Below are 16,463 nucleotides of genomic sequence, written 5' to 3'. Positions count from 1 at the left end.
CCTGTGTTTTGTGCCCTTGGTGTCCTGTCATGCACTGATAGTTTTAGTCCACAAGCTGGAGTGCAATATGCTTATGAGTAATAGCATCTTATTGGAGTGTAAAGATCTTCCTATTTCACTGATTTATCCTGTACTTAAACTAATTCAAAATTCACTTACTTCAAAAGTACTGGGAGCAAAATGCTTTCTGTAAATAGCCCAGCTTTTTCTAAACTGCTATCACTGAAAGGGAAGATGGAATAAGTTGCACTATCTATTTTCTCTCAGAGGTAGCATCATTGTATTATTTTGACTGTTTTCCATAATGAGGGCCATAGTTGATTCTTCTCTGCAAAAGAGGCTCATGGGCTGGCAAGGACCATTTGACCTTTATATCTGAGTTTTTAGAAATTCTGCTCAGATGAATCTGAAATTTGTTTCTGCAGTGGGTTAGGCAGCCCCTTTGTTTTCGGGTCACTGTGTCGGGGGCTTCTGACTTGCCAGGTAGCCCAACCCAGGCCCCTCGTGTTGGCATTGGTGGGTTTCTTTGCTTTTCCTTTCCTCAAATATTTAAGACACTTTTTCAAGTTTATGAGCTGCCACTTTTCACATCATGGAAGAAGGACTGAACCTTGGTCTCATTGCTTGGCTGTGACAGAAAGCTGCAGGGCTGGGAATGTGGGATGCAGAGGACGTAAAGGCAAATGCCACTCACCAGCACTATTCCTGCCAGCCATGGGATGGGATGAGGAGAGTGGGGTGGGAAGTCTTCACAGCTACAGGGTCTGATGATCCCTGTGTAGGCATCTGCAGCTTTGTCCTCCACCCTTTCCCTGCTGCGTCCTGAGCTGCTGCTCCGTCCCTTACAGCTAGGGGATGGGAATCATCAGTGCCAGGGAATGCTTCCAGAGGCAGGAGTCCTGGGTACTTGTGGGCAAGAAGGGTTTTGTTTGAACTAAGCTATCCAAAAGGCTCTTGCTTCTTTCCTGCTTTTCCAAGACCCCACGGGAGATACAGCATGTGCCTCTCCCAGCTCTGGGGCATGTCCTGGTGGGGCTGAGGATTGCATCCCAGCACCGGTTGATGCAAGCAGTGGCAGCGTCACCTCGCTCCTCTGTGGCTGGTGGTGACCCTCCTTGGCTGGCAGCTGGGGAAGGAAGGGTGCTAGGGGTGTGGGTGCTGGGGAAGGGTCCTGTGCCAGAGGGGCTCCAGGAGGCTCGGGCAGTGCCGGCAGAGCTGCTGGCCGGGTGAGGCTGGTCCCATGGCAGCAAACAGCTGGCAACTGGATACTGATGAAACAACTCATAAAATTTAACATCTCAGCAATATTTCTAACATGAGAGAACAAGAACTTTTCATTTTTGATAGAGCAGAAATTACTTCAGATTCTGCTAAATGCCATCCCAGGCTACGTTAACCACTGTCGACTTGGTGGGCGCGGAGCAGAGTTCATTTCCCCCCTTCAGATTCAGGTCGTGTTTGTATTGCAGCAGTTAGGGATGCATTTGCAGAGGTTTCTTCTTCTAGACTATAGAAGATACCAGAACCAAAGAAGGCAGATGTGGCATCAAAATCCAGTAAATGAATATTCACAATCACTTATTAATCCTGTTTCAATCCCAAGCAAAATAATTCAAAATCCTAAAAGAAAGAGTCCCTATGCAGTCAAGAGAGCAGAACCCAGCAGAGTAGGTGGCATAGGTGTTTCTGAAGAATAAATCCTAGCAGGATCATGCTGGGTACCTTGTTACCAGGCAGAGAGTGATAAATTAGGCAGCTCACAGAAGAGCTACAGGAATGATGAGGGAGGTGGAGGATCCATCTAATGAGCAAAGATTAAATTACCGAAATTGGCAGAGCTTGGCTGAGTGGCAGGTGTGGAGGGGAGGAGGAATTGCACAGGAAAAGGATGAGTATGAGCAGATGATTTACAGGATCCATGCTGGGCACTGCTGCCACCAGTGAAGGGCAGTAGATCATGGGCAGGTCCTGAGAAGCCTTGTTGCTGGGTCCCTGTAGAACCTGTTGCTGTCTGGGGGGCAGCTCTGTGCCACTCACACCTCCCAGCTGAGCCCCCAGCACTGCCAGCACTGAGCTGCGTGGCAATGGGCAGTGATTGTGGTCTAGTGTGAGATGTCCCTGTTCATAGCAGAGAGGTTAGAACTAGATGACCTTTTAAGGTCCCTTCTAACCTTAACCATTCTGTGATGGGTAGTGGTGAGCAGCAGGTCCTGCACTATGGTGTTGGAGACACTGGTGCTGAGCCATGCCTGGGGCACTGCTGGGAAATGGCACGTTAAGGTGCAGAATTGGGTTCTGATGCCTGAACAGGTTTGTCAGCTGTAATTTAACAGTTTGAACTGGCAGCTTTTCCAGCTACCAGAAGGTCTTGTGCAGAGAAGGAATGAAGTGAGCGAGGTGACAGTGTCTTTGCTCCGTGGCCCAAGCACCAGTGTGTGCTGGAGAGGGAGAGCATCCAGCTGGAAGGGCCGTGGGCTGGGGCTGGGGTGGAGCTGCCCTCCTTTGGACCCGCAGCAGAGAGGCTGGTTTGCCTGTTCCCCTGCCGGCAGCCCATCCATTGCCATGGTAACGTGTGAGGAGCACCTTGGAGCCAGCTACCCCGGGCAGAGCTGGGAGGCTGGCATGGCTGTGCCCGTGCAATGGCATCTCGCCATGGACTGTTCCCCCCGCCCGCAGCAGCACCGATGTCCCGCACGGGAGCGGGGTCAGGGCTGCAGCCCCCGCGGTGCGTTCTCGGAGCAGCCGCGGGCAGGGCAGCACAGCGTGCACCGCCAGAGCGCTCCCCCCGGCCTCCTCCTGCCGGGCTGCACCCCAGGGCCTGGGCTCTGTGCTGGCTGGGAGGCGTGTCCTGCTCCTCCCCTGGTCAGGATTTGCCCCAGTGCTGCAGAGACCTCCCGCACGGAGCGAGCGGGGCAGTGGCTCCCCCGTGGAGCCGTGGGGATCTGGTCAGCAGCCGGCAGCTGGGAGGAGAAGCGAGGGCAGGAGGGAGAGCCCCAGCACTGCGAGCACCAGCAGCATCAGAGGGAGCAGAGATGAAATTCAGGTGTTCAGCAGTGGAAGGAAAAGCCTTGGCCTCAGACTTTCCCCAGTGTTCTTGAGGGCTGGCTTCCTGAAACAGCTGCAGCAGAACCTACAGAGCCCAGAAGCTCCTGCTTCCCCCAGCCCTTGCCACAACCTGTCCCATTGCTCCCAGGGCTGGAGCCAGGGCTCCCTGTGATCTGCAGCCAGGCAGAGCCCACAGAAGGAGCTGCTAAGGGCTGGTGGGACCCTGAGGACCGACCTGTCCAGTTTGTTCCTACAGCTGTGCCTCCTGTGACTGCCCCTTGGCTGACCCCTGCTACTGCCTCTGCCACACGCAGCTCGCAGACGGAGTGGCTTTCCCTCTGGCTGCCTTTCCAGGACTATTCACTGTATAAATCATGTACCACAACATATTTGTTGCACATATACTTTTCCAAGTCTAAGAGCTGTTCCCTTTTTTATAGCAACTGTGAACAATGCATCAGTGAAACAGGGGGTTCCTTTCTGAGCAGCTTGCCCAGAGATGCTCTTCTTCCACCTTTTGTTAATTTTAGGGAAGGAAGATGAATGGCAAGCTTCTAGGCTGGATAGGTTAGATCACAGCATCACTACTAAAAGCTATCAGAACAAACACTTATTCTAAACCTGAAGCTGTTTCTGTGAATGGGAAAATGCTTTGGCAGTGTTGAATGCTGCTGCACAACATCTTGAGTGCCTTCTTGGGCTGGAGTTTAAATGTCATTGTGTTTTTACTGTGTTTTCTATTCAGTATATGTTTACAAACTTCACTCATTCCCTGAAGGAGGTAGAGCACTCTGTGAATTAATCAACCTCTTTTCAAGGTGTTTCACTGCTTTTGATGACAAGTAAATAATGAGGAGGAATTATGGGAGGTTAACCTCTGAGGCTTTCTGAAAAATATATTTCCAGTGTTTGTAGCAAAGTCAGGAAATACGGTGATCATCTCTGGAATCTTACTTCTTAGCAGAAGCAATAATTGGGATAGTGACATGGGGAGGTTCACAGGCCAGAGACTTCCCTCTGGGGGCTACAGACCCAGCTTACAGCTCAGCCCTGTCGGATCATTTCTTCCAAAGGACTTCCAGTCACAGTGTAAAGCCTTCCAGGAGAGGTAACCTGCCATATCCCTTCACAGATATTTAGAAAAGGAAAGATCTGTCCCTGTGAAAATGCACACTTGCCATTTCACTCAAATGTGTCTAATTCTAGCTTCCCATCAATGGGTCTTGTTAAAGCTTTGACAGATTAAAGAGCCCTTTCCTGTCAGAGGTCTTCTCAGTTTGGTGCTTGTGAATCACAAGAGGAGCGTAGAACTGGAAGGGACAGCTTGGGCCATCACATCCCATTTCCCTGCAATTGCTGGCAACCATGTTCTAAAGTCCATTTCAAACTCAATCTCAAAGCTAATTGCGTGCCTTGCCCCCAGTACAGCTCTCAGGAATCTGTTCCAGAACAACATTTCTCCCACAGTCAGAAACCATCTGATTTCCAGCCAAAATGTATTTGTGCCATTTCATACCTTCCTGGTTTAGTGCCAGCACTGCCTGCTATCTGAGACTATTTTCCTTCTTCCTTGGTGCTCATCTGCTGGTGCATTTGGAGAGCACAGACAGGCTCCCCAGCCCTCCTCTCACCTGGCCAGGTCCCCTAAGACAGGCTCTGCAGCCTGGAGGTTGTCCTTGGAGTCTGGCTCTGCCCCTATTCTTCTCCCAGTTTGTGTCCCTGGAGCAGAGGTGATGAGAATGGTGAGGACACCCTTGTGCTGCTTGAAGGAGCAGCAACATCTCAGCCAGTGTGTTACATGGGGAACCAGCTCTAGTTAGAGCCTGGCCTCTGGCACGTGGAGACAGGTCCCACCAGCTGGGGCAGGGAAGGGCTCCCACCTGCCTGCCATCACCTATTGTCACACTGCCCCATAACCATGAGTTTGCATAAATCTTGGCAGTGCTGTCCCTGTGGAGACGAGAGCATCACTGCCATGTCCCCCAGGCGGGGACAGCCACAAGTCACACTAATTGGTGGGGACTTGAAAGAAACTGCACCTGGGGTGAGGCTGCTCCATGGCTGCCCACTACAGAGTTCTTCCACCATTCTCCAGAGCAACTGGTCTTGATCCCTGCCAAAATTTGGGGCATTAACTAGATGATCCACTAGACTGACCTATCCTGGCAATTCCCATGCAGGGCTAACAGCACCATTTGGTCTCCTGGAACCGGACACTTGCTGGACACTTGGGAAGTGCTCTCATTGCTAATTAATGTGACTAGAAGTGTGCAGGTCTGCAGTGTAAATACATAAACCTTTAAAAGCAGAACTGTCAAGTAAAGTGTTACACTCCATCAGCTCCTATTGCATCCACTGACTGAGCACCACCAGGCTCTTGGATAACACTCAGAGCTGCTCATGGATGCGTTTGACATCCATGCAGGAGAAATACACATTCTATGATGAATAAAAAGAGTTGGAGCCCAGGCAGCAGGCATTTAAGGCAAACCCATTTGTTTTAGAGGGCTTTACATTCTAGTTGTAAAATTTCCTCTGGGCTGGAAGCTGGTGCCTGAGAAGAAATAGTCTTTCCGTTATGTATGATTTGCCTGCAAATCCTATTAGTCTTCTGCACAGCACATCACAGGAGAAGAGACAGAAGGAAGCTGAAGCAGGGCATTTTGCTAAGCACTGTGGTTTAGATGTGTGCTCTGTATAAAAAAAATCAAAGCACTGCGACTCCTCATTAAATGGTATCTATTTCGAGGTTTATCTTATATTTTTGGAACTGAAAACAGGTGTGGTTTTTTTCAGTTGAATATTGGGAAATAGGCTTGTTGATGCCAGAGGAGTCTGTGGGCTCTCCAGTTTGGCACAAGTGTATCTCTTTATATGAAGAGAATTAATCTCTTTCAAGGTAGGTCTATATATATTACAACAGTTATGTGGAAAGACACATATATGAGCTAAGCAAAGCAAACCCACTCTGCCCAGGGCTTCCCAAGAACATCACTGTCCTGCAGCATGTGCTTCCCCACTGTGACCCAAACTGCACCTACTCAGGATTTTCAGTGAAGGTTCAAGCCTGATTGCTAAATTTGCAGCAACCTTTCCATGGGGTCAGCCTGTCCAGGCTGGGACTGTGTGTCCCCCTGGGTGATCTTCACAGACCTCAGGGGACACCCCCAGACCAAACTCCCACTGCCTGGGCACGGGCTGAGCAGGGTCCCTGGGGCAGCAGGGCAAGAGGCGGTGAGTGAGCGATGCCAGGGTTTGTGTCTGTCAGTTCAGGTTAGTCCCTTAACATTCACATTACTGTAATGCAGTTGAAAAGGAACCCGTGAGTTACAGGAAATGATTTACAGGACACAAGACACTGCATTTCAGAGGTCTCATGTGTACCATAAAAAATATATTATGAAGGAATAATCTCAATCGGAACTGGAGCTGCACAGAGAGAACACATGTCCAGCTGAGAGCAGCATTGAGCTTTTGTTCATTATGGAAAAGTCTCTGTTCTTCCTCTTTTTTGAGGAATGTTTTTCTCAGCTCTGGGTATCTAGTTAATATTGCTATTTAATTTTTTTTTTTTTCAAATGTTGCTTTTGCTGTGAGACCAGGGATAGCTGAGCCTCCAGTGGCACATTGCTCTGAGGTGTTCCCTGCTGAGCTTCACCCAGAAACAGCAAGGTTTGGAGCAATTCCTGGACTTGCTGTGTAAAATCTAGGCCACATCAGCTGGAGGGGCATGAGGGAGCTCTGCCAGCTCTCCCCCATCCAGCCATCACCCAGAGCACCTCTGCATGGTAAAGCTCCCCACTGCCCCAAAGTGGAGGCCAGTGGAGAAGGGTCACTGCCTCCAAACACTCCTCCTGCTCACAGGCAGGATGAGGCACCCAGCACTCATGGCCACAGGGGATGGAAATGTCCTCTGTACTTTTCCAGCCCTTGCTCAGAATCCCAGCTGTGGCCCTGGTCTGTGGTAAATGCAGCTGCTCTGCAGCTCTTGCCACCTGCGTCACTGCTGGCTCCTTGGGTGATTGACAGCATTCAGATGCTGCTGGTGCTTTGGGGGCAGCAGTTCAGGTGAAAAAGGTTGGATTGCTGCTTGTTCACCTGTGAGGACTTCAGCAAATGACTGTGTTCCTCAATTCATCTCTGTACCACAGCGATGCCAGCACTGCTCTGCTGGGGAGGACCATGGTGGCCAGGATGCCAAGAGCTGTGATGTACCCCAGTGCCACAGGGCAACACCAACGAGAGACAGACTCCTGAGAGACCCTGGAATGAGGCATAGGAGGAAGCTGAGAGACACCAAAGCATTTCTTCCCCTCACAAAATCCTTGCTAAAGCTAAAGCTGAGGACTGGAGCTGGGAAATGCCAAACCGTGGAGCTGGGAAGAGGTGGTGGCTGCTCCAGAAAAGCAGCGAGAAGGGAGGATCTCAGTCCCAGCCTGCTCCATCCAGGCTGGGGATAGAGTTCCTGGAAGAGCAGCACGTGAGGGTGCAATTGGCCTTACCTACTAGTGCAGCTTCTGGCACTTAAACTATGAACCCTCCATGCTCCAGATGGCCCTTAGCTCCACTCTACCAGCACTGTGCTGCCTGCCCCTGCCCAGCGTCTGCAACCTGTCCTCGAGCTCCCAGGAGGCAGCAGCCTGCCCTGTGGAACCTTTCCACTCTGCTCCAGATCCTCAGAGGGCCAGAGCCAGAAGACCTCGGCCCTGCTGCATGGGGCTGTCCCAGCAGACCTGTCTGGATGTTTCTTTGGGGAGCTGGGGGATTTGGGCAGGAGCCACAGTCTGGGGGCACTGGGGTGCGAGGGTGACAATACAGAACGTGCTTTGCAGGGGCTGAAGGGGAGCAGGCTGGGACAGGGGGGGAGGGAGCTGTGGCATGGGGACTTCTGCTGAGGGAGAGGGTTTGTAGCGGATGCTGGCGTTGCCTCCAGCCCTCGGGGGCCCGCGGCCGCGCGTGCTGGCAGGGGGGGGTTGTGGCAGGGGAACCTGGGGAGGGGGAGCTGCTGGGGGCTGTCCCAGCACGGGGGGGGATCAGGGCTGCAGCCCCCGGGCTGCCGAGACCCCGCGGCTCTGCCCGCCCGCTGTCTGCGGTGCTGACCGCCGCTCGGCGGGGCCCGGCGCGCTCCCGGCGGGGGCGGGCCCTCCTCGCGCCGGGAGCGCGCTCCCGCCTCCCACTCGGCACAAAGTTTAGCAGCAGGAACTCGGGCGGCAACAGTGCGGAGCCGGCGGCACCGGAGCGCGGCCGCGCTGAGCCCAGGCGCGCCGGTGCCCGGCGGGGGCCGGCGGCGACCGTGCCATGCGGGGCTCCCCCCCGGCGGCGGCGGGGTGGGGGGGCAGCGGCGCCCCATGCGGCCGGGGCGGCCGGGCGGCGGCTGACACCATGTGCGCCCGGTGCCCGGGGCGAGGAGCGGGGAGCAGCCATGTCCCCCCCCGCCCAGCCGGGGGTGCCGGGCGGGCGCGGCTCTAAGGTGCCCCCGGCGCGGAAGCTCCTCTGCATGTGCAGCCTCTCGCTCTGCCTCACCTACCTGTGCTACAGCCTCATGGGGGGCACCGGCCCGGGCGCCCTGCGCTCCCCCGCCGCTCTCTCCGGTACGGCCGCCCCGCGCTCCCCCGCCGCGCTCCTCGGCACAGCGGCTCCCCGCTTCCCCGCCAGCAGCTCCGGTGCCCCGGCCACCTCCGCAGCCCCGACTCGAGTCTCCAACAGCAGCCGGGAAGGGGCTGCGGGCGCCTGGCTGCGGACGCCTCTGGCCCCCGGGGAGGTGATCACGGCGCAGAGCGGAGCCTTCGAGAGGGACCCGCAGGAGTCAAGCACCACGGACGAGGAGCTGAGCCGGGCCGGCAGCCCCGGGAGCCGTGGCGGCAGCAGCACCACGCCGGACTACGGGGAGAAGCGGCTGCCGCAAGCCCTCATCATCGGGGTGAAGAAGGGGGGGACGCGGGCACTGCTGGAGGCCATCCGGGCGCACCCCGACGTGCGCGCAGTGGGCACCGAGCCCCACTTCTTCGACAGGAACTACGAGAAGGGACTGGAGTGGTACAGGTGAGGACGCGGGGGCTCCGGACGCGACCCGGGGGTGGTGGGGGGGGGGCGGTGGGAGCGTGTGCTCGTGCGCGCCGAGGTGCGGGGGTCCCAGGTGTCCTCCGGTCCCCTCGGATGGCCCCGGTGGGTGGCTGGGCGGTGGGTCCCGGGGACGCCGCGAAGGCCCCCGGGCGATGGAGGGGTGGGGGCCGCGGCGGGTCCCGGGACCGCTGGTCGGTGGGAGCCCGGCAGCCGGAGCGCGCTGGCGGGGCAGGCGGGGCGATCGCGGGGTGCCTCGTCTGACAGCTGCGGTGGTTTGAAATGCGGCGTTCTGATGGGAAGGCAGAACATGTATGAAAACATCCCTCTGCCGTAATTCCCGTGCACAGAGCGTTTGGGCGGATAGTAGCAGTTCAGCTGTACTTGGCGTAAAACATCTCTAAATTGGTCAGTAATTAGTATTTAGTGAAATAAACAAGATCGCGAGTTGTTCCAGGTGGTGCTGAGGGCTTTGCGTGGAAGAAGGATGCCTGCTTTCACACAGGCTGCGGGGTTCTCCTCACGGATAAGGTTTACTGTTAATTCAACAAGTTCCATATCAGAAAGTTTTGGGGGTTTTCCAATGAAGAGACCTAATTTTATCTGTGAAGAAGTCTCTAAATATTGTTTGACATAGCGTGATATTGCAAGGGGATCTTTGCTAGAAGTCCTGATTATTAGAAAATGCTGGTCTGCAGTAATGAAGTGTTTAGTGCCTTGGCAGGTTTAGCAAATCAATTACTTGTGATGGCTCAGGGTTTCTCCTTCTCTTTTTAAAAAGATCGAAACTAAAAAGAATGCTGTACATCAGTTGAACTTGCAAATTACTCGTAGTTCTTTAGCTTACAGTTAAAAGCAACCCATATTAGTTTGTTTATAAATCTGTGGGTAAACTGACAAAGTTCTGTCTTCTTGTTGAATTTAGGATGGTAGTTGTTTAGCTGCTCTGAAAATTAAGGGAAAAGTAAATAGAGGCAGGAACTTAGTTACTGCTTGGATTACCCGGTCACTCTGTATTAAAACAGACTGCACAGTCTTCGTGTCAATGGCATTTAGATGTGAGGAGCTCCAGGCAATCTTCTGTGGCCATTGTGGAAGCAAAGTCTTCATAACGCTTACGTGGTGTAGCATCCACTTGGCTTTGTTAAAACGCTGAGGGATTTTCTTGAGGGACTTCAGTAAAGCGGAGATCAACACGGGAAAGCGCCTTTGTCTCTGAGAAGATTTTGGTGTGCTGTACCAACATGGGGAAGGAATAAAGGACTGACTGTGGTTATTGTGTTTATATGTATAATTTCAGACACAGGATCTTATTTTACTGGATTTTCCTGCAGGAAATGCTTGCTTTGAAAAATAACTTTAGAAACTTGCTGGAAGAGGCTAGAAAGTGGCATATAAAAAAGGTAGGATTTTATTAAAAATAGGCAGAAGAAGATCAAGCACTGAATATGGGAAGCAGCTGCTTTTTCATCTTTAGAGTCATGCTACAAGAAAAGGGCTAGAGAGTGGGCGTAACTCCTCTCGTGGAGTAAAAGGCACGCACAGGTTTTCATCTGCAGAACGCATTCTGAGATTCTGTCAGCCCCGCGGTGGCTCTGGGGTTTGTTTTGCTGATTTCTAGTGCTGGTGGAGAGGTGGAAGAAGAAATGGTTGGGTCAGAGCTGGTTTGTGATGGTCCTGATCAGAGCAGGCTGGGGGATGGATTCTCTGGCCGTGGGATAAATAAATTAAATCTCTACTTAATTGTTATTGTGGTTGGTTAGCCTGAAGCGCTTTCACACCTGCCCAGCCCAAACAGCCGCCTTCTCCTTCCTCCCTGCAAGTTTTTCAGCCTTGCTGGAGCAGGACACCGGGTCACACAATGCCAGGGTTTCCCCTGGTGCGGCCCCGGCCGCTCCCGCGGAGCAGGGGCAGGTGTGGTTGGTGCTGGACAAATACTAAGTAGGAGCGGAGGGGGGAAAGATTGCCATCCACACAGCATCTGTTCCTTGCTGACCTTCTCCGAGATTACCTGATTGAGTGCACGGGGGAGGCTGGCTGCTGGTAGCTGTGTCCCAGGCAGAGTAATTGGAGTTCCCTCCTCTCCACAGAAATGGCAATTTTATTTAAGCAAAGAATCATCTATTGAAGTGTTTATAGCAGCAGCATCTTACAGTTACTTCTCTCATTTGTTTGTATTCCGCATATCACGCTTCTTTTTATGCATTATCAACTGTGAGCTTTTAATACTGTCAAGTTTTTTCTTATGTAGTGAAATGAGGAAAGGACAGACCCTCAGGGCTCGCTCAGCACTGGGAATAGCTGTTAGTCCAGCAGAGCTGTGGGGAGGAGGAGCAGTTTCCCCACCTTAGTTTCTCTGCCTGTAAAATGGACATAGTACCTAAAAGCTACCATTTCTTGTGCATGTGTCCCATGCTGTGATATTTGTGTCTCTGCTGCCTGGAGGTTAGTGAGCCATGAACACTGTGTTCAGGAGCTCTGTGGGGGCTGGAGGCAGAGGCTGGAGCTGGGGCAGAGAGAGGTTGCTGGCTGGTGTAGTGGGACCAGCCTGCTCGGTTCTGGTAACCTTTAGGGACAGCTGTGCTGTCTGTGGCTGCTCTTGCTTTGCAGTCAACATTTATGTAGAAATTACTGAACCGGAGCCTTTCTGCACATGTACAGATGCAAACTGGGTTGAAGGCTTGTTCTGGTTGGTTACTGTTGTGCTGCCAGAACTGTTGGTGTATTTGTAATCTGTATTTCTGTACAGCCTCATGTTGGGCTCTCTGGAGGACAAGGTCAATGATGCAGCTTTCCTTCAACTGCACTTCATACCCCCGTGTACATTAACTTCTGTTGATAATTCTACCTTTGTCTTTTTTCACCTTAATGCACTTAATGTAGAATATCCCTTGACCACTATTAAACAGTGCTGAAGCCTGAGTGGGAAGTGGCTTTTCCTTTTGTTACCACTGTGGCAATTCTTCTCTCTGGTGTATGTATTACCTGCGTATCTTCAGTTCTCCCTTAAGTCCAGGACGCTGATACCTGGCACTAAACATTGTCTCTGGTGATGACATTTGCTGACTTTTTCCTTACAGTAGGCCAGAGCTTGGTGCCACTGCAGACAAAGGTTGTGGCGAGTAGCAGGTACCTGCCTTTTCTGTGAAGTCACTGGCATCTCTTTTTCACCCGCTTGTTCCTTCTGAGCCACAGGTTACACCCTCCTTCCCTGTAGAAACTACTGCTGGTTTTGGTGTCCTTCTGTTCCTTTGATGCCTGGGGCAGCTCATTCTGCCCCGCCAGCCCAGGCACCAGTGACCCCCGCACAGCCCCACAGGGATGTTTGCACAGGAGATGTTCCCTCTCCTGCCTCAGTGGGCGGGACCATGAGCTCTGCCCTAGCGATCCTGACATTGGGAATGAACTGCATGAGCCCTTCCAAGAGCATGGCAAGGACAGCAGAATGATGGGGGGCTTTGGAGGCCCCTGAGTACTGAATAAATTTAGTTTACATCTATAAATCCTTGTTACCAGCACAAAGAGAAGCAGTATCTCGGATTTGTTTGAGGGGAGGAGATCCTGTTGGCATTGCTGCTCTGCCCCTTATCCATGGGTTCAGCAGTGGGTGTGTTTCCTGTGTGTAGACACTGATGCTTCTGGATGCTCTGGTGCTGATGGTGACTGCTTAGGAGGTACCAGAGCAGAGCATGTTCGGTGGCTCTGTGGAGAGCATGGGTGCCCTCAGCACCAGGATTGATTGTACTTTACCTGGATCCTTCTGCTGGTGTGAATGACCAACACAACAGCTCAGCCCGTTGGTATGTTGGTAGCTCTGGAGCTGAGTGGAGCAGCCCAGTGCTTCCAGTCCACCCTTCCCACCAGCACAGCACCATCAGGTGCTTCAGTTTCGTTGGCTCATGCTTCAAAGGCTGTTTTGATGTGCTATGGTCAGCTGGTAAGTGGGGACACATAACAGTATTATGGGAAAAAAATGGAAGTTTTAACAAAAATATGATCTCCACAATGCAAAGAGTATCTGATAGTGATGAACTTAAATTGTGGACTTCTGCAGTTCACTAATTTGAAGATAATTCCAAATAACCAGGAGTTAAATTCTGTATGTACGTGTACATTACTTTGCATCTGGCTTCTCTCTCAGTGAAGCCTTCATGGAGAAGCTGCAGCAATGTCTCTGTAATTAGACCATGTTCCTCGCTCTGCCCTGGGACTGCGCATGTTAAGCACTTCTCCAGGGGTGCAGCTTCATGCGTGGAGCAGTCCCACTGCAGGGAGCAGCCACCATGACAGGCAATCAAGTGGCTTGCATGTCTAATGCTATTTTCACCGCCTGTCTGGGTTTTTTGGAGCATTCTCCCTAAGCGTCAGGCCTGCGTGCTGTTCTCTGAGCTGCTATCTCATACAAATAATGAATAATACCACGACAGGGAGTTCTCCTCCCAGTACCAAGCACGTGCCCTGAGCCAGTGGTTCCAAGGAGCAGCTGGACATGGCTGCAGAGCCAACACTTTCCCTTGAGTCCCTGCAGACATTAAACTTGTTTGTACTGGGAAGTGGCAGTTGTGCCCTTGGCTGTGATGGGCTCTGCCCCTCCCGGGGCTCCTCGCTGTCACCCCAGCCTCCTGGGGTCAGGCCAGCGGGGCCATTTGTGCCCAGGGCCTGATCTGATGCGGGGCACCCGGCTCTCGCTGCCGACAGAATCGGTGCCGCCCGCGGGCTGAGCCCCCGGCAGCTGCGGGGCAGCACTTGCTCGGCGCCGTGTCAGCTCGGCCCCTCGCAGCGTGACCCTCGCTGTGAGCTGTAATTGCGTTGCTGGGTAATGCTTGTGCCTCTCGATCCTCGGAAAATCAAAGCCCTTCCCTCGGGGTGCAGCCTGTGCTGATGGCTCTCAGCATCACCTCCGCAGGCGGTGGATGGGTCTGCTGCTGCGGGTGCCTGGTAACGGCCCCGCGTGCTCGGTGCCCTCTGTGCTTCTGGGAACTTAGGGAAAGCTTATTGATGTTTTTTCTGGGACCTGCTGTGTGTTGGATTTTGCTGAAATGCAGTGACTGAGAGACTGAGCTGCCTTCCCTCTGCTGCGGATCTACTGCCCGGGGATTGCTCTGGGCTGCAGATATTTGAGTATTTCCAGGTAGCACAGCAATTCTAGCACCTGGGCCCCTGCACCCTTCTTAAACCTTGAGCTCTGGGTTAGGTCCTATGTGTGTGCTGTGTTTTCTAGCCCAAGTCTTGCACGCAGAGCAAGCCCATGGGTGCTGTGCCCAGCGATGCCTGGGGTTGAGCAGGGTCACAGGCTATGACCAGGAGCCAGGCTCCCCTGGCTGGTCCCTGTGTTTCACCCCGTTGGGGGCTGCAGAGAGGCCCACCCAGTGTCAGGCATGGTTTGTCTTCTGCACCCAGAACTCCCAGAGTGAACCCACCATGTGCCAGAGCTGGGGGTCTTCCAGCCCTGGCTCTGCTCTGTGCTGGGCAGGGAGTCCCCCCATTGCCCTCTCTGGGAGCACTCTGCTCCCAGCCTTCCTGCTCAGTTCCAGCGCAAGGGCTGGGATGCAGGAACCAGCTGGGCCTCTTGGCAGTGTTTTAGCACCTGATGATGGTTCTCCACAGGCTGCTCGGCTGTAGCCATGGGAATGGCAGCTGCTCTCACCCGCAGCCCCTCACACTGAGCTTGCTGCTCGTGCAAGGAGAGGGAGAGAAGTGCCAGTGAAAACGTGGTGGTAGGGAGGGCTCTGCTGCTCCCGCAGAGCTGCTCCCTGCTTCTGCCACCAGGTGTGTGTGTTGGCAGGTGGCGATGTGCTGGCAGCGCGGGGCGGGACCCCCTGGGCAGCCCCCCTTGCCTTCCCCCTCAGCCCCGCAGGGACAGGCCGGGGGGCACCAGGGCCCGGGTCCCACCCGCGCTCCCCTCCACGCTCAGCTGGGCCGGACCCTGAGCGGGAGCCCCCCGGGAGGGCTGAGCCCAGGGCAGCAGCCAAGCGAGGCGGGGCTGCCTCTGCCCATGGCTTCTGGAGCATCCCTGGGAGCACACAGGGAGCCACCATGTGTCGCCAGGGCTGAAATAACCCAACTGTTGCACTGTATTGTCAAAAACGCTCTTTCTCGAGGGTTTTGCTCAATAATCCGCTAAGTAAACACTAGGGAACTTTGCTACTAATGGTTAAGCGTTGTTTGCAGTGTCAAAGTGTATGAGCTGTGCTTGGTGTGTGGATGCAGTATCACTCGAGCATGTGGATGCTACAGAAATCCCAAAAACAGGCCTGGGGAAAAACAGCCTCCTTGGAATAGAGAAAGATGAAGAGTCAGTTGGTCACATCCATGAGTTTAGCAAGGCTTGTTCTGCTCTATTCAGAGCCCAGACAGGCAAAGAAGGAACAACAGGTTCTCAAAGAAACTTACTGACAAAAGCTTTTGATTTGCAAAGTGAAAATTCCAGCACAAATTGGTGACACCTTGTATTGAGGGGGGTCAGAGTCTTTTGCTTTTCATGGATTTCTCTTGCCTCTTGTTGTCATGGGGACTTCTTTTCCCTGAGTCATTATATCATCCACTTCAGCAGAAATTTTATTGCTTTGGGGGCTGGAGAGACTCATGTGGGACATTTCTTACTGCTCATGGTGTAATACACAGAGGTAATTTATTTCAAATGATTTTTCCTTGAAGTAGTTTCAATGAATTGAGAAGGCTAGGAGTATGAATGAACAGCTGAAATGTTTGTGCCGAGTTCAGGTGAGGAACATGCACTATGAAACTTTCCAGAGCATTAAGTGTGGATATTATAATTTCACCGTGGTATGTATGTAGGTAGCAGTCCATTTTATCCTTTTTATTCACTTTAAAAAATGTATTATGTAGGATTTGAAGTGGTTTAAATTGGTTTTCCCTCCCTTTCTGAAAGTTTAAAATAAAATCCTAATTTATAAGACTCTTTTCAATCGCACTGAGAAATTAGTGTTTAGATCAAAAGCACAGGCTCAGCCCCAGCAAAGCCTTCTCTCATGGGGTGTGGGAGGTGGAGATCCTGGGCAGGATCAGTCCAGGAGCAGCTCAGCATCCCCAGGGTCACTGGAGCCAGCTGAGAGCGATGGGGCTGCAGGAGCTCCTTCCCAGACCTCTGCTGTGCACATGGCAGCACGTGGGCACCACTTTCCACTTCCACCTTTTTTGGGAAACCGGTGAGTGGGAGCATGTGGCTGGGGTCCTGCCTTTTCCCCTCCAACCTGAGGCCAGCATCCCCAGGGAGCCCCTTCCCATGCCCCCCCTGCCCAGCCTCTGGCCGGTTTGCTTAGGTAGCTGCTGTTTCCAAGCTGAAGGAGAGTATTTAAAAGCCAACTGTTTGAAGATTGTGCAGTGGATTCATATTT

The 16,463-nt window shown here is 53.0% G+C and overlaps 1 protein-coding gene across 1 annotated transcript in view; it reads left to right on the top strand.

Moving 5' to 3' along the window:
- The first annotated feature begins 8,467 nt into the window (after positions 1–8,467).
- The window catches only part of HS3ST4 (heparan sulfate-glucosamine 3-sulfotransferase 4), a 52,161-nt gene continuing 44,165 nt past the window's right edge, over positions 8,468–16,463 (top strand). The window contains exon 1 of the mRNA XM_051632274.1: positions 8,468–9,087. Within this exon, the coding sequence (XP_051488234.1) occupies positions 8,468–9,087 (620 nt within the window). The remainder of the gene's footprint in view (positions 9,088–16,463) is intronic.

Source organism: Apus apus, chromosome 14 (genome assembly GCF_020740795.1).
Source record: "Apus apus isolate bApuApu2 chromosome 14, bApuApu2.pri.cur, whole genome shotgun sequence".
Classification (NCBI taxonomy): domain Eukaryota; kingdom Metazoa; phylum Chordata; class Aves; order Apodiformes; family Apodidae; genus Apus; species Apus apus.
The sequence above is the reverse complement of the archived record's forward strand: the minus strand, read 5'-3'. Positions and strand labels throughout refer to the sequence as shown.